The sequence below is a fragment of the Larus michahellis genome, chromosome 8 (genome assembly GCF_964199755.1).
Source record: "Larus michahellis chromosome 8, bLarMic1.1, whole genome shotgun sequence".
In the NCBI taxonomy this organism is placed as follows: domain Eukaryota; kingdom Metazoa; phylum Chordata; class Aves; order Charadriiformes; family Laridae; genus Larus; species Larus michahellis.
This window is the reverse complement of record NC_133903.1, coordinates 17,401,202-17,422,985: the sequence shown is the minus strand read 5'-3', so window position 1 is coordinate 17,422,985 and position 21,784 is coordinate 17,401,202. Positions and strand designations below refer to the sequence as shown.

General features: G+C 42.3%; 1 protein-coding gene across 7 annotated transcripts in view; it reads right to left on the bottom strand.

The window, feature by feature from the left end:
* DNAAF8 (dynein axonemal assembly factor 8) overlaps positions 1-21,784 on the bottom strand; it is a 96,519-nt gene that overhangs the window by 53,387 nt on the left and 21,348 nt on the right. For 6 of the 7 annotated variants that reach the window (XR_012588796.1, XM_074598301.1, XM_074598302.1 and 3 more), the window contains 3 exons: positions 11,365-11,556; positions 8,564-8,719; positions 3,630-3,824 (listed from right to left, as the gene is read on the bottom strand). Coding sequence is in view for 6 of the 7 variants with exons in the window: in XM_074598301.1 (XP_074454402.1) it covers positions 3,630-3,824; positions 8,564-8,719; positions 11,365-11,556 (543 nt within the window). In the remaining variant the exon portion in view is untranslated. The remainder of the gene's footprint in view (positions 1-3,629; positions 3,825-8,563; positions 8,720-11,364; positions 11,557-21,784) is intronic. The other variant, XM_074598304.1, reaches the window with a different exon arrangement.

The following is a 21,784-nucleotide window of genomic DNA, read 5'->3' as shown; positions in this document are numbered from 1 at the left end:
GACTGAACAACCCCAACTCTCTCAGTCTGTCCCCATAGGACAGACTGATCATCCTTTGATCATCCTCATGGCCCTTCTCTGGACACGTTCCAGCATGTCCATATCTCTCTTGTAGTAGGGGCTCCAGAATTGGACTCACTACTCCAGGTGGGGTCTCACAAGAGTGGAGTAGAGGGGGAGAATCACCTCCCTCGACCTGCTGGCCATGCTTCTCTTGATGCAGACATATCTAAATTAGGTGCCTTAAGTGCACAAAGTAACAAGTGATACACCCAGGCCACTTTTCCACAGCATGAAACAGTGATTTCTAGTTCCAGTAGCAATGCATAGCTCTTCTGCTGCATGGTTATTTCAGTCTTTGAAAGAAAGTTTGCAAATTTCAAACCTTGTGTGTATGTGTGTACATGTAGAGCTCCTCTGGTAACACAGTTGCCAGAAATTCTCCAGCAGGGAAATCTCAAAAGTCTGAACTCCCACATTAAAGAACTGCTGTACTTTCCGTGAGTCCACTCCCATACATCGAACTTCCTGCTAGTTCAGTCTGTGCTGTTTGAAGTTTTTTGGCAGCATTGACTTACAACACTGGGGCAAATTTAGCTCCCTGGACCCAGTTCTGCAATTCTTATCTATGCTTAGGCAAAACTGCATTAAAAACAAATACCAAATGGAGCTTTGCTTAAGTGAAAAGCGAGGGGGAAACTTTGTGTAGACCTGCCCTTAGTACTATTGTCTCAAAATAGAAAACACAGCCCTTGTGCTGGAAGTCAACAGGGAAACTACCTAAAGGAGCAGCAAGTAGGGCACTGATCACCAGGAGGTGCAACAAAAATCAATTTTCTGGAACTAAAAGAAAAAACTCTTATTCACAGAATCATAGAATTGTCTAGGTTGGAAGAGACCTTCAAGACCATCGAGTCCAACCATCAACCCAACACTGCCCAAACCCACCACTAACCCGTGTCCCTCAGCACCACGTCTGCCTCTCTGTTAAATCCCTCCAGGGATGGCGACTCCACCACTGCCCTGGGCAGACTGTTCCTATGCTTGACAGCCCTTTCAATGAAGAAATTTTTCCCAATAACCATCCTAAATCTCCCCTGGTGCAACTTGAGGCTGTTTCCTCTTGTCCCATCACCTGTTCCTTGGGAGAAGGGCCTGACCCCCCCACCAGCTACCCCCTCCTTTCAGGGAGCTGTAGGGAGCGAGAAGGTCTCCCCTCAGCCTCCTCTTCTCCAGGCTGAACACCCCCAGCTCCCTCAGCCGCCCCTCACAAGACTAGTGCTCCAGACCCCTCATTTAGGGATGGAGGTTCTCCTTCTTCCTTGAAACCTCACTGAGATGGTCACCCATGCAATGTTGCTATGCCCTGACTTCTCCATCATGGCAGGCACCTGTATAGGTTGGGAGTGGAAGGAGATGCTCCAGAAGGTGACCAAAAAGATGGTGAGCCATAGGGGTCACACCCTCTGGGCAAATGTCCCAGTGTCCAGAACAACTGAGAGAGGAGGAGAAATTTGGTGTGCCTGAATGGAACAAAAAAGCAGAGGAAAAGAAGCATCAACGCTGGCTACGTAGGTTGTCTGTATCCCTAAGGCTAATGCTTCCATTCTAAGGCTTAACAGGAGAAAGTAGTTTTATTTTACGTTAAGATGAAGCAATCCTCTTTTTGCTGACAAGGACATTGCAGTTAATAACTTCCACAGGGATTATGTCACTCCTCACCTAACCTGGGGTTTTAATGACTGCATTGTGAGTTTACTCTTCATATCAAAAGTCAAATGACTGCAGGTTGTATGGTCTGTATGCATAGTAGTCATAAAAAAAGCCTCAAAGAAAAACAGCAAGAGAAAGGCAATCTGTTTGGGGTGCAGAAGAGACTGAAAAACCACTAGAACAATTGACTGAAAAGAAAACATTGGCTCATACGCTAACAAACAATGTGCTTAAAGGTTATTACAATTACTGCTAACAGTTGCTCATAAAATCATACACAGAGGGAGTCAGTACACAAGCAGACAGTGATTTTACCCGATGTTCCCTCTCCCTCCACTCCTACCCATTTGTTTCATCAACCCATCAGGATTTTTGCCTCAGACTGTAAGCTACCTGAAACAAAAATAGGTATTCACCGCATGATTTTCCAACATGTAGTAGCAGGTTCTTTGGTCTACTTAGTTTTGCATACACCACCTCAAAATAAATACAAATACATAAAAAGCAAGCATGGATCACTGGCCTTGTACAAAATCTTCAAACCAACAAAGTTAAAAGAATATGATATTGAATTTTCTACGCAGCACTTTTTGGTTGTATTTTAATGACACTTGGGAACATTCTCAGTTGGTATCACTTTGTAAAGCTTCAGGGCAGACAACAGGGTTAGCTGCTGCCTGCTGAGAGTCTGGCTCATTGAGCCTCGCTTTATGAAGTCAGCCTTTCTTTATAACTGCAAGACACATCTATCAAAAAGCCACGGTACATAGTGGTCTCTGTGTAATTCAGGTCTGGGAACACGGGTGGCACAGAACATTTGAACTTTGGAAGAGAATGCGGTCTTTAAATTGACTCCAGTTTTTCTATGGCATCAAGGCAAAGATCCACCCCCAGAAAGTGCCTGCTATCTTGCTGTTCAGTTTCTAATGATTTATAATTCCCCTAATAAGGGATTTGCATAAAAGCCCTGACTGTTTTAAACGATGCCTTATTTTATGTCTTAAAAGTGTACAGCAGATTTATCTTTTACAAGTACGTCAGACTGCTTTATAGCACTTGCTTCTACTTGAAAGCTATGCTGACTGCAAATCAACAGCATTAAGCCTCCTTTTCCTCCATAGAAGCGGGATAAACCTTTAGGCAAATTGCTAAGTGCACTGCTAAGTCCCTAAGCTTTCATGGCCTTGATTCTCACAGAGCAACAGTAATCCCCAAATCTGGTTGAAATTGCAGAAAAGTTCTCCTGCTACATTATTTTCAGAACTAAACTTCGTTGTGAACCAGAATTGCAGTCTTCCCCATTCCCTGGAATTGTGTCTTGAGGCTTTTATTGATTTAGAAATATTGGGGAAAAAAGCATGATTGTCCAAAGGCTGGTGATGTCATCGGAAAGAAATAGTAGAACATTCCCTCAAAAGGTATGGAAATCAGCTCATATTCAGTGCTTCTTTGAAAACCTGGTCTAAATATTTACATTGAGGTAGGACAGGCTGTTAAAGGACTAAAAACAACATTGGATGCCCGCAAGGAATAAACTCCCCCAGTAAGTATAATGAATTCTTGTAATATTTCATTCACTTGAATATTTGTTATAGAGCACTTGTTAACCTGGCAGAAGTGAAAAAGTTAATTATCATTCTGCTTATAGGCAGCGTGAGGTGAATGTTCTTGCAGATGAACATTTCTTGCAGACTTTAGGCAAGCAAAGTGATTTTATAAGCACTTGATTTTAAGAGGTGCTATGTCCCTGTAATCTCATACACTTCAGTGGAAAACTACACAGCTTCGAAGCATTTCTTTTCAAACTCTGTTTAAAACCTTCGCTAAAGCAAACAAGAATACCTGTTAACACAAATTTTACTGGACCTAATGAGAAAAAAAGAGTTTAGAGAAGTCCAAGCATTTCTGTACAGTACCTGAGGATCAGGATTAACAGCAGTGACGTAACTGAGCAGGACAGAGGGAAGTTCAGGAAGAAGGGGATACAGCTGGTTTTGGAAGTGACTGGCCAGTTCTGCCCTCCACCAGATAACATCCGGAAGCCATGTACGGGCTAGAAATGCAGAAGTCTTCTGGTAAAAAATGAATGTTCCTTGTAGAACTTCTTTAGCCTGCAAAGAGTCAATGGTTACAAAGCACTGATGACAGCCTCAGGAACTTTCTGTTCTGCACCATGCACCTGTAGCAGCTCTCTTCTCTGCCTGCAACCACCCCAGCCTCAAGCTTCACGCGTCTGCCCTACAGCTGCACTTCAGATTCTCCAAACCAAAGCCCTAACGTAACACCCCTCCGCCTCCCAAACCATCACACCCTGCACCCAAGAGCTCTAAATGTGTCCCCTCATCCACAGAAAACACTCCTCCCACGATCCTGGTATTACCCCACAAAGTCTCTACTCCCAGGTCCAGTGACAGAATTGAAGGTCCTGATATTGTCAGAGTTCCTGACCCGGGACATGGGACTTGAGAGCAGATGCCGTCTGCAACAGTTACGCCCATCAGCTGTGTGGAAGGGCTCACTCTGTGACTTGGGGATATGCGTCCACATACACTTGAATCAAAGTGCCCCTTGCTGATGGCCCTGGGGAAATTAGCAGCATTGCCGTTCCACCAGTGCTCTCGATGCACTCAGACTGCTCAGCAGATGACGACTGGTGAGTTAACAGCCATCTTCAGTTGGTTGCAAGACACCGGTATAAAATAACTGGCTCATGACACCCATCAGCCCACAAATATTACTGTGAAGCAGATTCCATACCGCCCTTAAAGAGGGAGAAAATGCCATAAACAGGACCATGAAATGGCCCAATACAATGAAACATTAATTTGCAAAGGGTTTCATAGGGATATAAATGAAAAGATTTATTAATTTCAAGATTTTTTTTAAAGATTGATACTAATATTAATATTGATACATTAATATTGAATACTGCACTGCTAAATTACAATTTTCCATCATTTAACCTCCCCTCTAAGTCCCTTTGTTTTTCAAGGTTGGTTCTTAATTAGGAGGACTTTCAGAGAACAGAATTGGTGACCTCAATAAGAAACAATTAGAAATAAACAGAACCAACAATTACCCAAAGCATCTTCTCTACACCAGCTATTATTGCACCTAGAAATTAGAGCTCAAGCGGGAAAGGTCTGCAAAAAAGCCCCAAATCTAATAACGAAGATTGCGAGCTCTCCTGAGCCACCACAGAATTGTGATCGAAGTGCACAGACAAGAACTATGTTGCTCTGAACAGTGCTCATGTGCCTAATTGGGAAGGCTTAGTAGATTCTTCGAAAGCATACTCCGTACAAATCTAATTCCCATCAGACACGCTTGGAACTGCAGCCTGTCTGTCAGCATGCAAGAATTACAAGAGGTGAGCGTTGTAAGCATTTGTTCTGACAGCAAGTCAAGAAACCAAAACCATGCAGGGATGTTCAGATTTGCCTTGCTTCTATCAGCTGTTTGGAGAAGGACAGAAATAAAAAGGAAAAAAACAACAAACTAAACCCCCCCAAAATGGGAGGAAACATAGCAGAACCGCTTGGTAGTGGAACAGATGCCATCCCAGTTGAATAAGCCAAAAGGCTGGTTGATCTGCTAAGAACAGGAGCTTTTGCCTTGAGAAACCACTATTATATTTGTATTCATAACCATTAGACCTTGGGATGGAGAAATAAAGTGTGACAAACAATAAAAGACAAACAGATGACAGTGAAGCGACCGGTAAGTAAAAAGTTGATGGCTTAGAGGTCTGGAATATAGCTCAGCTCCAGTTAATAACAACTGGTGGGGGGGAAAAAAACCCAACAAACTAAAACAGCTACAAACCCCAGCAACAACCTGTAGCAGCATGAAACTAGCAGGCTGCCTTGGTCCAGTTCTTGGTGATGAACTGCACCCCACCATTAGAGCTGTGACCCTGCGGCAGGCAATGAGCCAGAGAATCAAATAACATCAAAGCCAACGAGACTGATAAACGCACTCAGCGCCTTCAATCCCACCAGGGTCGGGAATTAACAGGGAGGCAAGTTGGGGAAAGTAAAACCTTGCCTTGTTGATACAGATGGGTCCTTAGGCTCTTAGACTAGCAATCCAATGTCCGCTGTAAAAATCGTATTCATATTACAATCTGAAGAAAATCCACAGACAACTGTCATTTTGCTGCCGTTACGAGATATGAGTTCAGATGCACAGAGAAAGATGGGCATTTCCCTCTTAGCATCAAGCAGGCACAAATCTGTACCTACTGTGTTGTGTAGTTTTGTACTTACCCATCTTTAGCACTGAAAACGGACTCTGGACTCTACACCTTAAAGAACATTAAAATATCAATTTGTCATAATGCTTCTGGTTAACACTTATACTACTTGGTATGTCTTTTTTACATAATCCAAAAAAAAGTAACGAGATCACCCTACATTCTTACAGCAAATAGAGGTAACAAAAATGCCTGGAAACCCAGTCAAATTTTGAAGGTAAGTCCCAATACGTGATTCTCTTTGTGTTTGTAGGAGACAACCGGAACAAGAACCAATAAGTGCCACCACAGAATTTTGTTATCCGATTCAACCATTAAAAAACTGCACATTAACACTACAGCAAGAGATTGAAGACTTAGGCGCAAAGAGTAAAATCTACCACGTTTCTTTCCAACTATAGCTGAAGCTGCTCAAGGGGAGGAATGGGAAGATAGGACTAGTCACTCTTGTTTTTTGTCTCTCTGCTGCGGCACTGACATTTCTGCAAGACTTTTGTTGTGCCTATCAGCTTAGATCTCTGTTGGGGAAAGTAGCAGCTTTACAAATGCCTCAGGAAAGCAAAACTGACAAAAGTCATTGTTCCCACAAAGACATACGGTAGAGCCTCTAATGACGGGAAACCTCAGTTATGCATAGTCTTGTTTTGAGGAGCACTGTCCAAACACCTTGTGTGTTCACTGCTGCGCATGGCAGCTGAACTCAACAGCGGTGTCAGTAACGATAAATGGTACAGCAGAATAGCAGTTACGATTTAGATGCAGACTGGAAACTCTGGCTCGTTCCACTGACCACCAACACAACCCTTCCCAGCCCCAACCGAGTGTTCAGAGCAGCCTGAGCCCACAGCTTCAGAAGTTCATCCAATTACATGACACTGGATGCATATTTTGAGCATAGTCAGTGCTCAATAATTTTGATGCTTTCACCAACTAAGCCAAAATCATCAGAGAGCAACAAGGCAAGCAGACAGGAGACAGGTCAGTCTCGGTTCCTCCATTTTCTTTGCTCCATAGAGCAAACATCTTGAATTCAGTTGCCTTAGGCAGAAATCAACATTAATCCCTTGTCCAGGCTAGCAGACTGCTTAGCCTCACTAGCCTTGCTGCTTCTGCCTACAGGTGCTCAAACACTAAAGGGAAGGTTGCTTATTGTTTTGGGGTTGGATTTTTTTGGTAGGCTTTTAATCATGACATTTGTTGGCAGCATCAATCATTTACTTGCAGGAGCACTGGAGCCACAGCTGTCATACTCCAGGCTCTATGATACATCATGGGAAATGTAATCTTTGCTGCTCACAGGCAGGCAGCTGCAAGCAAAGAATGCTTGCTGCAGCTGAGCAGGGGAAGCTTAAGCGTGTTTTTAAAACACGTTTACACTTCCTCTTCCATTTAAACTTCACATGATGTGTCCAGCAGGTGCGACTCAGATACCTGGAGCCCCACTAAGACCACCTGCTATTGGATCCTACGGGGTCTTTTCAGCATAGAGGAAGTGTGGATAATAAGCACATACATCATCACATTCATGTTAACATTACTGGGGGGAGGCAGGCAAAAATAGAGTAGAAAATCCACTCCCAGCTTGCTAAAGCTACGAGTGTTTCTTTGAGCCACCTGAAAGACATTCAGCAACCTCAACAGAGCACAGGAGCAGCATCTCAAAGGTTATTCAGTAAAAGGATAGTTATTCAAGCAAGTGACCTGCAGGAGATCTTGGGTACACAAGGATCGCTGCTCCCCACACATACCTGGGTCCATTTTCCAACAAGAGTCAGCTACGCTGCATAGACAGGATAGGTATTTATACCAGGCAAGAGCAGCAATAATACTTAACAAGCTATCTCCAAAAACAAAAACAGAACAAGATGCTCAGAGTACCAATCTGTATCATATTAGCTCTGTGAAAAGACAGAGACAACAAAGTAGGCCCCAGAGCTGCTATTTCATAGCTCTGCTGTTTTCAGGGCACAGGTTCATATCATGCCCTACATTACACCATGACACCTACATGTGAGAGATTTTCAGCTTGTGTGCCAGACCCTTCAGCTTGGCGCTTTTTTGCGCAGCACAGACTCTGTAGTCTACCAGAGTTGAGGGAACACAGTCTCAGGTCCTGTCTCCAGGCCCAGATTCCTGGGAGCCAAATAGGAAGACAACATTCCCTCTTGTGGGCCACATTCATCACATGGTTAAAATATAAAAGCAAAAGCCGTAATACCAGCCAAAGATATTTTTCCTCTGAATCCAGTCACATTTCTGCACTGTGGGGTTACAGCCACCAACAATATATTAACAGCTAATGAGCAGCACAGACAAAAGACTACACCACAGAGAGCTGGTTTCTCATCTGCACATAATCTAAATTCAGCGTAACTGAGAACAGCTCGAGTTGGCAATTAGCTGTAAGCAATCTTTCAGTTCCCACAGTACTGGGCTCTTCCCCCATTCTAATTTAGAGCAGCACTTATGCTGCTCTACCCTGGCTTACTGAAGTTTGAGTTTGAATCAGCACATCCAATTGGTCCTTCATAAAAACCAGTGGGAACTGCCTATGGCAGTTGTGCACGACTGGCAAGTGTAAATGCTGCTACTCACTTTTATCTTCTGGGTCTTGGTGCTGCTCTGGGCTGAAGCCTCATCTGCTGGCATCAGACAAGCATACAGGGCCAAGCCATCCTCTCGCCAGGCCTGCTGCAGCCCTACCACCTGAAACGGAGCTTTGGGTCCAGCTTTCATTGTCACAGGAGGCACCTGCAAATCCATTTGAGCATAATTTCATTTTGAGATGACTGTATTTAGAGACTGAAAATAACCCTTTATCTTGCTCCGTTGCTTTTGAGTACAGCCCCATAACATAAAATAATCCAGGGAGCACTCTCGCTCGATTAGTGGATTAGCTGTGGTTTAGCCAGTAGAAAAATCAATAAAGACCAAATTAAATAGGAATAACATGTGAGTTTTGATAAGTCATCGGATTTATTTTCTCAATGAGGACTTGCAAGCTCTGACTTCCACCAGTTAGACCATGTGAAAGCAAGAACTTGCATTAGTTCCCTAGTCGAGCAAGAAAGGAGAACAGAGTCCCCGTCAACGCTGCGCTGCATGTTCTTGTCACAGTGGCACTGTGCGCTGCCTTTATTAATGATAATGAGATCAATCCAATCTCAGTTCAAAAATCAATGCTAAGTGATTATGCCATTCTGAGGAGCTAGTGCAGGCTTCCTTAATAAGCCTTTGTCTCCCTATTAGTGATCACTACTACCCAAAATCCCATCAATCCCTATCCGGTGAATACACCTTTTAGTTAGACTGAGCTGATTTCTTTTTGATAAGATTTTTTTGTGCTCACGTGTGTGTGGGAGGCAAACATTCTATTTTCCAATATGCATATCTGATCCAAAACAAGAAAGGTAAAAAGCAATTTCTGCCAACCCCAAGATGTGCACTGGACATTTTTTATCATAAATATCAGTTTCATTCCAGAGACAGGGTTCCAACAGGAGCTCATTGGCTCATAAGGCTGCTCAAAGTCAGGCTGCAGCAATGGTGTACTTTATCGTACAGAACACACAAGAAACTTTATTATAGGGTAGAAAAGAGACAGGAAAGATACCTGGAACAAACCAGGAAGGTACTGTAGTGCAGCAAAGCATCCTGAAACCTGGGTAGCAGGTGAAAGAGGGCAGAAGGCTATGGGAAAGTCAGACACAGGCAACCAGCAGAGCCATGATAAGGAACGGCAGCCATGTGAAGCAGAGATACCCGAACCAGATCACACACTAGATGAAGAGACAGGCAAGTTTGAATTACAGGACTGCAATTCCTTCCCAGGGCTCTGGCGAATACAGAAACCACTAAGTCTTGTTCTCATGGTTTACACCATCATCTAGATCTCTATCTAGATCTCTAGATAGATTAACAGCTCTGCTATTTACTGCATGTATAAACCAAAACTATTTAGAGTGAGATAAACGCCTTTAGAAATATGTTCTCAACACAGGGCCTGAGTGGATTTTCAAACCGTTGCATAGGTCAGTGGTATCACTCAAAACAGCACTACCAAGTCCTTGACTGCTTTGAATGTGGGTTTCACATGGGAAATTCTGTAGCAGCTCTGTCACCGGTGAATGCTCGCATCTGGAGGATCGCGTTCTCAACTGGCAGAAATCAGCATAGCTCCAATGCAATCAAACAAAATAAAACAAAATGCAAAATCAACAAAGATATGCTGATTTACACAAGCCAGGAAGCCAGCAAACCAGTGGAGCTACATAGATTATGACCAGATGAGAATTTGGTCTACAAAGGTCTCGACATTTCCACGCTTTTAATGAAAGAAATGCTGACTTTTTCATTGCTATCTAACAGCTGTTTGAGAACCCATGCGAGAAACTGGATTTTACCCCAGTTTCTCTTGGCCACGAAGTCCATCACAACATTTGGCCCTACAGTCTCAGCAGAGAGACACCAAGCCCTGGAAGCTGAGTTACTCTTTCAAGCTTGGAAAGAGCTCAGGTTTTTTTAAATGGGAATAACACACAGGAAGAAAGCTCACGCTGCAACTGGTCATGAGCTAACTAGTTTCTGAATGGAAGTTTCAGACTCTGGGGCTGTTCAAGTGGCAATTTTCATTAGCATTGTACTAACATTAAAGAATGTTAGCAATGTTTTAATGGAAGTGTGAACATCATTAACAATTAATACTGTTTATGTGGAGTTTAAGAAATTTAAAAGCCTTGTGCGGGCTGTCCGCTCAGGGTGAAGTCTACCTTGAGCGCATGGATTGGGATTGGTATGTCAATGTCTTTAACCAGGGAAAAGAATGAGGCCAACATGCAGGGTGAGGAGGAAAAATACATATCGCCTGCTTTCCCTAGGGGAAAAATATGGGATGAATAGGAAGAGTGAGGAAAAGGTGGCTTCTTTAGAGGAGAAAAATATGTGATCCAAAGGACAATGAATATGAAACAGACCACCGCTTGTTTATAGCCCTCTTGACTATGAGAAGGATCTATACTTAATTAGGACAAGTGGTAAGAAACAGGCACCTGTGTCTATTCGCTTCTTTTGCCAAGGACAAAGTTAGAAAGCCCTCTACTTCCAGTAGTCACTTTTGACTACCGTGAGTCTGGCTCAACCACTTTTTTTTTTTTTTTTTTTACTTTCTGTGCCTTGTTCTTTGTAAACTACAGGCACAATCCAGCTCCCACTGACTTCAAGACTTTTATTTACTGACTTTAAGGTGAGCTAGACCATAATTTCCCCTTCGTTCAGGCACTGTTTTGTACCTGTTGGAAGAAGGTGATTTCAAGAACGCTTATATATTCACTGGAGGGCAAAACACAGCCTCAATCATGCAGAACCTTCTTTTGCGCACTGCCATTGCATGTACTCACCAGAGAGAGAAGCCACGTCACAAGGGCCTGGTAGATGTTGGTTGCTCTCAGCCCCACGTTAGGCTCCTGCCCACCGCACTGAGCTGTAGCTGCTTGGCCACAACTTGACAGCCAAACGGTCATAAGCAGCACCTCATTTTTCATACTGTGTAGTTCAGGCAGTGTGTCAATATCTGGCAAATAAGAGGCTTCCTGTAAAAAAAAAAAGTATAAAAATGGAAGCGATTTGGATTACTGGAACTGTATTCATCATCATGAATGAATTATGTTCATTGCCATCACAGGAGGGGCAATTAATATCTAGTGAGCATTTATCAAAGAGGAAGCATAAGCCATAAAAGCTAGGTCATTATATCAGTGACACCTTCTTGAGCACTTCAGTTTTAGTTAGAGAGCTGTCACCTGGCTCTTCATTTAGTCAAATGCTGTTTGGTGAATGGAAGATTACATGGTCACAGCTGGAAATAGCATGATCTAATTTACTCTATATTCTTTAAAATTCAGTGGTTTGGGGGTTGTTTGTTTTTTTTTTTAAATAAGTGAAATGACTTCAAAACAACTTTATTTTCTGCTTCATGTAACATACCTCATTTCACAGATGACGTTACATTTAAGTGAACTCATCTCCCTCCTTTATTTTAGTATTGTTATGTGGTTATTTAGGATGCAAATTCCCTCTCCTTTAGGAGACTTGTTCTTTAAGAAACAACCTCAAGCTTGAACACTGGGGTTATAGTTTATGGGATCTCTTTTGTTCTTCCAACAATGCGGTAGCTGCAGCTGTAATTATTGGCTGGCTTGCTATTCCTATCCATATGCAATTTGCTGCCCTGACATTTCTTTTGTAAATTAGGAAGGTAGTCCCTAAAATTGCAAAGATTCTGCAGCATACATAAGAGTATTGCTCCTCAACAGTTACGAACCTTTAATAAGGACCCTCAGAGTCCCTCCAAGGCATCCTAAGGGCATATATTTTACAGGCAGGGACATACATTCATTTTGCAAATAGCTGGAGCTGTCTATGATAGAGTTAACGTTTCCAAGCTACTTGTTAGAGCATCAAGTACCCACTACAGAGTCAAGAAAGTACAACATGACTGCAGTTCCTGCGATCAGCGACAGACTAAACTCCTAATTAAGGAGAGCAGAATTAATCTGCCATAACCTACGGTAGTATGAGACTAGCAAGAAGCCCTTTCTGGGAGCTGAGCTGTGGAACACCACAGGAACACAACGGGAATGGGAGGGTGCTAAGGAGCAGCTAAGCAGCGATGTTCTCAGTTGCTCCACGTAGCACATAATGAGGCTATCTGCCCATGCCTTTACACTGAATTAACCTTAATTTGATTTACCTGAATTTACTTTGGAAGCAAAGTAAGCTAAATCCAATTATTAAAGCCACTTTAATTCTGAATTAAAACGTCCACAAAGGTGTTTAATGACTAATCCACTTGACAAGTTAATGTGGCTTGACTTTTGTGCCTGTCCTCAAAACAGACAATTCCTTAAAAGGGTTGTCAAAAACATGTACTACTAAAAAGCCACAAGCAGATCTATTGTGTCATCCAGCGTTTCGGTGCCGAAATATCTGCCACAGGCACAGCACTGCCTACAAGTACTAATATTGTAATTAGTAATAAAGGAAAAACAGTCACACAAAATTTTCTGATGCTGCAGATCTGTATTACTAATGTTACTGTAGTCCTGGGGAGGTAACAGAATTCATCAGGGCTTTGACCCTACCATTGTAATTCTCCAAGGAAGAAGCCTTAAAAAAAACTTGGAGACTTTCAGGAATTCTATATTGGAGAAATAACTATTTCTTCCTCTCTCAACAAGGCTGTGGGGATCAATGATAGGCGGTAACTCCAGAGCTAAAGATTAAAACAGTATCTACTAATGCTTCAGCAGGATATTTCCAACTATTTCAAATTTGTTTGGCCCAGCAGCTCGGGAAGGCTCAATAGGTTTTCTGACAAAGACCAGCTAAGAATTTTATTTATTAAGGCTCTTTCTGAGAATGAGCGAGCTTTTCAATGCTGGTGCTTCCTCCTCCTCCCTCTGCCAGCCTCTTTACCCCAACAAGAATCTAGGTATAGAAGAACTTCACTAATTTCAGAAATATTAAGGCTAATGAACAAAAAAAGGAGCTAATCCTATTTAATTCTGGTCAAGAATTGCTGAAGTAAGATACATTCAGTGCTTTCTTAGTACGCCTTCCCACAGAATTGCCCAATTTACCCTACTGTACCTATGAAGAGAGTTCAATTTGCCCACATGTTACACTGGCTTTTATTTGTGACAGTATTAGATTATGAAAAGCCTAAAATTACTCAAATGCTGGGTTATTTTTGGTTGCTCTGGCTAGAGTTGCGCTGTCAATCACAGACAGGCTTGCAGAGGATTGTAGGCAAGTGCCAACAATTACCATAGAGTAAATAAGATAGAATTTCCTATTTCTGAAGTGCTTGCTATTTTATTTTGCAATTATAGTTTACAATGTTGCAACTTATAACCTTTCAGCTCCATTTTCCATCCACTCCTCCACCAGATGTTCTGGTCATCTTTCTCCACTCTAACATAACAAGAAGCACTAACCACACTAAGCAGCCAAGAAATAACCTCCCCCCAGATCCCCACCAAAAAAGAAACGAGGAAAAAGGAATTGCAACACAACTTAAGGACACCCATATCTCCTAGCCTTCAGCTAGAGCGGTGTTGAAGTTAAATACACAGAGGCACAGCCCCAAATGAAATGACTGTTTTTAGAAAAAAAAAAAACCACAAAAACAAAAATCTGTAATGTGAAGGCATCCATACAGATAATCACTAAAAAATGGCATTTTACCTCCTTTTCCTTTTTTTTTTTTAAGAAAGCAGAGCTATTTATGATCACAGCAAACCAAAGCTTAGTAGATACAAGTTTGCCAGCCAAGATTAAAGTCATTTTGTTTCTAATAAAATAGCTCTAATTGGTTAAATGATGCTGGTGTTGACGTTTTTTTAAAAGACTAGTTGGCATTGCTTTTACTACGCCCGCATACTAGATTGGACAAACAACGCCGTTGCCCTAAAACGGGGAAAAATTACCAAAACTATTAGAGACTGGAATGACCAAGTAGCAGCTCAGGAGCCAAGAGGGCCAGGGGACAACTTTGCTGCTGGTTTCCAGCTGGGTACAAGGCTGAGAGCAAGCGAGAGCAGTCGCTATCAACTGCTGTGTGGGAACCACACTACGTTACACGTTTGGAAAGTTCATTTCACCACTAGAACCAAAGAAGTAGCGAGTATTTCCCTGCAAAATCAGCTCACCCAGTCCGAGGGTTTCTCCCAGTTGAAACATAGGTCCGAGAGAAGCCAATTTATTTTAAAGATACGGTCTCTCTTTTGCAGGTAAACAAAAATTCACTATTTCCCTTCTAGCACCTTTTGCAATACTAACTAAACAATGCTAAACACAAAGCAAGGTGTCGCATTCACTAAAAAAACACTCTCTGCTCTGTTGAGCAGACCCTACAATAGCGAGAGCTAAACCAAAGCATCCACTGCATGTAAAATGAAGATAAGTTATACTCACACAGTCTCCTCCTCCTTCACTGGAGGGGGTGAGTGAGGGGGAAGGGGAGGAATAAGAAGAATCTTACTCTCATTGGCTGGAGGCTTAATCAAAATAATTGTTTTCAGCCATGTCTAAATTTATCCTTCTATGTCATCCGCACCCTAGCTTGGATCACAGATTTAAGAGGCAATCCCTGATGAACAGCAAATTACCGACTGCAGAAATCTTTTGCCAAATGATGCATCTGCTGTACGTTTGTAAATGTGAGCTGATTTCTAGGTACTTTAGCAGCTCCGGCTAATTTCTCTAACAAATATTCTATACTCTTACGCTGAAATAGCTCTAGCATTGCATGTTCGTGCTTCATTACAGACAGAGCTCACGGTACAAAACACAAGTATGTTGATTATGTGGTTATACATCAATTTTCCACACAGTCGCGTTGCTAATGCAGGAGAGGAGATAGTTAGGACACATTTAACAATCCTGTCCATCTAAGGCAAAGCAGATAACACTCTTTCATGGTTTCTAAAAATTCTTGCAGTAGATGAAGACATATTGGAAATGTCAAGTGTTTGTTCATTTTCATTCTGTGGGGAAGGAAAAATGATGACGATGCCATCTGTTAAATTATTTGAAATTCCACATTAAATTGTGGAATAAACCCCCAAACCATTCAAAGAGCTGCTTCATCATTGCAAAATGGGAGCAATGGATAAGAATGAGGAAAGCATCTGCATTTCCTGCATGCAATTGGCAGAACATCTTGTAATTAGGAAGGTAACATTTGATAAAAAAAGAGGAGAGTACAATTGACTTTAATGGTCTTTCTGTTGATGCATTTTTGTACTAGACTCACTCTCTGTAGCACCGATGGCTTTCTGAGTATCAAACATGCTCAGGTTATGGATCTGAAAAATATGATGGTGGCAAGATGTTATTGAAATTTTGCGTTCTGAGCTGGGCTTCAGATTGCTAAAATGGAGGAGTTATGATCCTCCAAAGCAGACGACGCTGCCAAAGTAAGATTGCAGGAATTCAAAGAGCTGCATAATGGAAGCATTATTTGCTATAAACTCCGTAGTTCTGTGATTCAACAAGGGCATTACATACCACGTGAGTTTAATTTAGAAAAAAAAAAAAAGTACTAAAGAAAATATCTTTGCTGAAACTTATCTTCTTGTTCTGGACAGTTATTCTTAGTCTTGAGCATAACCTCTCCGGATTCAGAAGAAATCATTTTTCTAGCTCTGGCAGCATGAGTGTGCTAAAGCTAGACAGCGTCTCTGCTGGAGCGTGAGGAGGGCAAGTGTCACAGAGAAACGTCAGCTCGCCACCAGAAATTACTGAATATAGGAGTGCAGTTCAGACGTGGCGCACAGAAAGGAGCCAAGCTCTGCTCGGCACAGGAACCAAGGGTAGCAAAATTCACTTTATGTACCTTTTCAAGTTGCTGCTAGCTGAGCATAGTCAGCCCCACGTGCAATTTGAAGTAGCTTTACAACAACTACGATGCTGGCAGGCAGTTAATGATAGCTAGGAACAGTTACATTTCTAGCTCAGGATGTGTTGGTGTTCTACAAAAATCCTTCTTCATCCTAGCCCTAATCCCTCTCAACACAAACAAAGACAACAAAGAGGTGTGATGTAGTGTGAATAACACTGTTCTATGCCATTTCTGCATTAGCCTACCTTAAGGGAATTCTCAACTACTTCGCTAGCGTTCACGGCTCATCTTCGCTATCAAAGACATGAGTAACCCCTCTGGCAAGAGTCAAGGATCTGGCCCATAGAATAGGTGAGCAGAGACACACTGTGTGATCACTCACCACCACACAGGCAGTAAGTATTTTTTTTTGGCCCGAAATTCAATGTACATTTATTCATCAGTGAAGAAAACAACTCCACAGCACCAAACGTTTTCTCCTGAAGAACCTTGTACCCTAGAGTGTGTTCCCTGTCCTAACCCGCCTGTCCTCCCTCCCGCTTGTTCTGCCAGCACTCCTGGTGGGAGTCCACAGCACTGCCCCTGCCACACTGTCCCTGCTGTATCTACCTTATAGCGCGTCTCACTGTCATCTCTTGCTTTGTCCTGTCCTGAGCCTGGGACATTATTACTGTTAGAAAGTCCTACACAACCAGCTAATATTCTTTTTTTGGACAATATCTTTCTAGTCAGTCTGAGTTCACTAAACCAGAATACTATGAATGGAACAAGAATATCTATCAGTCAGCAAGGCACTGATAGGCAAGCACAGTTAAAGCGACGATGGCTTCCTTGATAGAATTGCTCTTGAATTATTTCATTAGGACATAAAATGTTCTGATTAGTATTTAAAGCCAGCAAGGAGCATGTGTCAAATACCAGCCTAGCTTTCAGACGACTAAGGACCAATTCCAATGTAATTCTAAGGTTAATTAGAACATGGAACGTTCACATGGTTGTGAAGTATGTTAACAAGCCAAAAACTTTTGAAAAAAATGGGTATTTGCGTGCAAATATATTCAAGAAAAATTGTGTAAATTGAAGCCATTTAGCAACAAATCTGAGCACAGCTAAAAAAACCCGATTCAAATAAGTGGCATGAATAACTGGTAACAAGCATCTTCTTTATTTTAGATGTGGGAACAATTTCTTCTTTATTTCTTAGAAGTGGGAAAATTTTCTGACAAAAGCTCAACTCCTCAGGTAAACAGAGAACTGCTCTGAAAATTGCACTAAAATTTAAATTAAAGTAACACTGAATCCTATTTGATTTTGTTTGCGTTTTGAGACATAATCATTAAAAATGAGAAGTGCCTTTTCCGTGATTGGTGTTTACACTACAGTAACACTTAGAGAGGCTTAGAGGGATTCACAGCCTCATTGTGCTGGTGTTCCCAAGCACATGTAACAAAAAGTTCCTCCTCTAATGAGTTTACACTCCTGGTTAACGAGAAGCGGCTGAAATAAGTAAAAGAAGTTTAATTACTTACACATTTCATGTGAGCACAGGACTGGGAATCAGGAACTCGTGCCTCAGTCCTGGCTCTGGAATGGAGTATTTCTCTGTGACACTGTAAAGTGAGGACAATATTTCCTTATCCTACTCCCTGTCTAGCAGGATTAATTATCAAAAGCCTGTAAGACACTCCGAAGAGGAACAGTGTGAGATTATAAAGAAACTTTCAATATTAATCTCTGTTCTTTTTCTTGACATTCCTGAAATAGCATCACGTCCTCCAAACCCCAAAGAGTTGTACCTGCGTCCTCCATAGCATTGTTCTTCAAATCATTTCAAACTGCCTCACAATGTGCCATGATTTCCAGACCCACAGCAGGGAAGGAAATCACACACGGTCACTTTGAAATGCTGTGACAAGAGCACAGAATTGGTCCTCAGCCGTCTGAAAACTAGGCTGGTATTCGGCACATGCTCCTAGCTGGCTTTAAATACTGTTGAAATGGCTCTAGTTTGGTACTCCAGGAGATTCACTATATACTTATCAACTTGGGTAAAGCCTTATTTTTTCTAGTCTTTAATCTATTTATCCTGTCATGTATTTCTCCTGATAATGGAAATCCCCCAAGAAAAAAAAAAAAGGAGCACGGGGGTGCAAATTATGCTCAGCTGCTTTATCAGGATGTTTTACCACAGCTGAAGTGGCTTGCTTTTCAAACCATCAACTTCCAGTTTAGAAATGCATAGTGTCCAGTCTGTCATACAGGCTTTTGTGATCTTGCATCCAGCTGCAAAATACTACGCATGTAACCCTTCACGCCTGTGAATTCTCTAAGGCAGTAAATATGGGTGGTTTGTGATTCTGAGAACCGCCAAGTGTTTACAATGTCCACTGAAGCTTGTGGGAGAAGTCCAGGTGCTTGGCACAGGGCAGGACAGAGATCTATGTTTTTAAAATAAAAATAGCTGCATGATACTTCCAATCCATAATCTCAGTTAAAGCCTTGAATTCTATTCCCTGCCGCTATGAATAATGCTTCCATAATTATTATTTGTGTAATAATGTGTTCGCAGGTTGTGACCAAGCTTATCCCCCAGCGTGCTAAGATTCGGAACTGTAGTCTAATCTAAGTCACAGTGCTAAACTAGAAGGCATAAGAAAAACTAGGAATACACTTTAAACCATACAGCTGCTTTAAGGGTAGTGTGGCTGCATCATGCAAGCCTGTACAGCCCCTTTGGAAAACAGAGGGACAGATTCAGCCCCCTTTCATCTACAAATAGCATCACTGATCACAGCCCTGAGATAAGGCCAGCAGTTGTGAATTCTATTCCGATTCCAAGAGAGATGCAGGGCAGAAAGTATTTCTCTGTATAATTAAACGTGACTGGCACTTGTTCATACACATTGCAAACTTACAGTCACTGTTCTTTCTGCCAATAAACACAGGACCTGTCAAAGAGCAAGACCTGAAGAGACAAAAGGTACAGAAACGATTTTCTGTCCTCCTGCCCTCTTCTAAATGAGAAATAGAATTTAGCCCATGGACATTTTACATTATTGTTTTCTCTTCAAGTTTGATCTGAACCACCCTGCTAATGTGAATGAAGGAGTATTTAGGACCTCTACTGGCAGCAAGTTCATGCATGTAATTCTGGAAACTATATTCTTCTTACTTATATTAACCTTTCCCTTAAGCAATGGCAACAAATGTTCCCATCTGTCAAGATCATGCATAAATATATTCAAGAATATGCCTAAACTCATTTTAATCACTTCCAAGATATGCCGAGGAATATAAAGGATTAAATATTTCACGTTTCCTAGGGCCATTTCAAACTCCAATCAGAGAAACAGCATTGAAAGGAGTCGTTTCTTTTTAGAGACCTGACTGTTCAATTCATTCCATAGCTGAAAAGGGCAATAGACGAAGGTGGAAGCCCCCATGAAACCGGGTCTCTATGCAGAAGTTTAAATGGAAGGTTCTCCATGGCCTCAAGAAGAGTGTGGCCAGCAGGTGGAGGGAGGTCATCCTCCCCCTCTGCTCTGCCCTGGGGAAGCCGCATCTGGAGTGCTGGGTCCAGTTCTGGGCTCCCCGGTTCAAGAAGGACAGGGAACTGCTGGAGAGGGATCAGCAAAGGGCTACCAAGATGATGAGGGGACTGGAACACCTCTCTAATGAAGAAAGGCTGAGGGATTTGGGTGTCTTCAGTCTGGAAAAAAAGACGACTGAGGGGACACCTTATCAACATTTATAAATACTTAAAGGATGGGTGTCAGGAGGATGGGGCCAGGCTCTTTTCAGTGGTGCCCAGTGACAGGACAAGGGGTAACGGGCACAAACTTGAGCATAGGAAGTTCCACCTAACCATGAGGAGGAACTTCTTTCCTGTGAGGGTGGCAGAGCCCTGGCACAGGCTGCCCAGAGAGGTGGTGGAGTCTCCATCTCTGGAGACATTCCAAACCCGCCTGGATGCGTTCCTGTGCAACCTGCTCTAAGGTGACCCTGCTCTGGCAGAGGGCTGGACTAGATGATCTCCAGAGGTCCCTTCCAATCCTATGATTCTATGGCATTTTGGTGGTCCTGTGGCATTGAGCACAGAAGGTGAGTTTCCTGGTTCTGAGCACATATGCAGCAACTTGGCTGAGAAACCTACTGAAGCAGGCAACGGGTTATTAAAGCAGGATTACTGTATGTCATTTTATATCTGCTCCGGTTGCGTGAGCAGAGTCATATATCTGTAAAGTTCCCAACTTGCTTTAATCTGTGCCCTGAGAGGGCCCAAGCACATACTTCCATAACGTCTCTTACTCAGAGAACACAGAGAGCAAGCAAGCAGACTCTGCCCGTGTGAAGCAAGTTGTTTATAACAGACATTTCAGGCCTAGATTTTTTCCTTTGCCTATTAAGGCAAATCCCTGGGATAGATCTGTGCCATCCTGGGCCATGGCAGAGGCAGCAGTAGCTCCTCTGGCTTGCTGACTACAGCCAAGGAGACCATAAACCTGCTAAATCCAACCTAAGCATAACCTACTGCGCCAGCACATCCCCTCCCCATTCTCTTTCGCTGGTATCAAGTGGGAAGATGAAGAGGAGGCCAGAAACACCGGCTCTATGCCAGCTAACAGTCGCCTGTGCTAGAAAAACATTTTCTTGGAAACTTCCATGGTATTCTGAATTCCTGTGTGCTGGACTGGTGGTACAAACAGGAATCTTGGCCTTCTGTTTTTGCATGCTAAATTTAACTACATGTCTAATTGCCTTAGTTTATTTTTAAGCTTTTGAGTTGAGGCAGCAGGTTCATTAAGTACAAGAGATCTTAATCTTGTTTCAGGAACTCATTAAATACCGCCCTGTAAAAAAGTGGAGGAATTCAGGGGCCATCTGCTGGCTGTTTGGCACATCGCTGCTGGCCACAACCCCGCAGAGTCAGTCCAAGAGAGCGAGAAGACCTAGAGTGAAGCACAAGCCAAATTCAGCTCTGATGCCAGAAAGAGATTTAGTGTAGGAAATATTTTGCAATTTTTTACAATTAATGGGGTTTTTTTTAAGCTACTGTAAAAATAACTGTAAGGGCTAAATGCTGGGTTCAGTTACATTCACACAGGTGCAAATGTAGCAGTCGCTTTGGTTGTGTGTCAATGAGAACATTTGGTCACTGGGTGATTTATACTTACAAGATTAGTTTTAGAGTAATACAGATATGGAAAAATTCAGTTACTGTGTCACAAGATCATTATAACTGAAAGAAGATTTAACAGTTTTCCTCGACTTCTCCAAATGTGTATATGGCACTACTTTGTTGGAGATAAATTGGCATTTCTGTGCAGAACTAGCACAAAATCTATTCCTTTAATAGCTGGTGGATCAGGCCCTTGTACATTATTTCTACTGAGATATAAATTTCACTTTCTTAC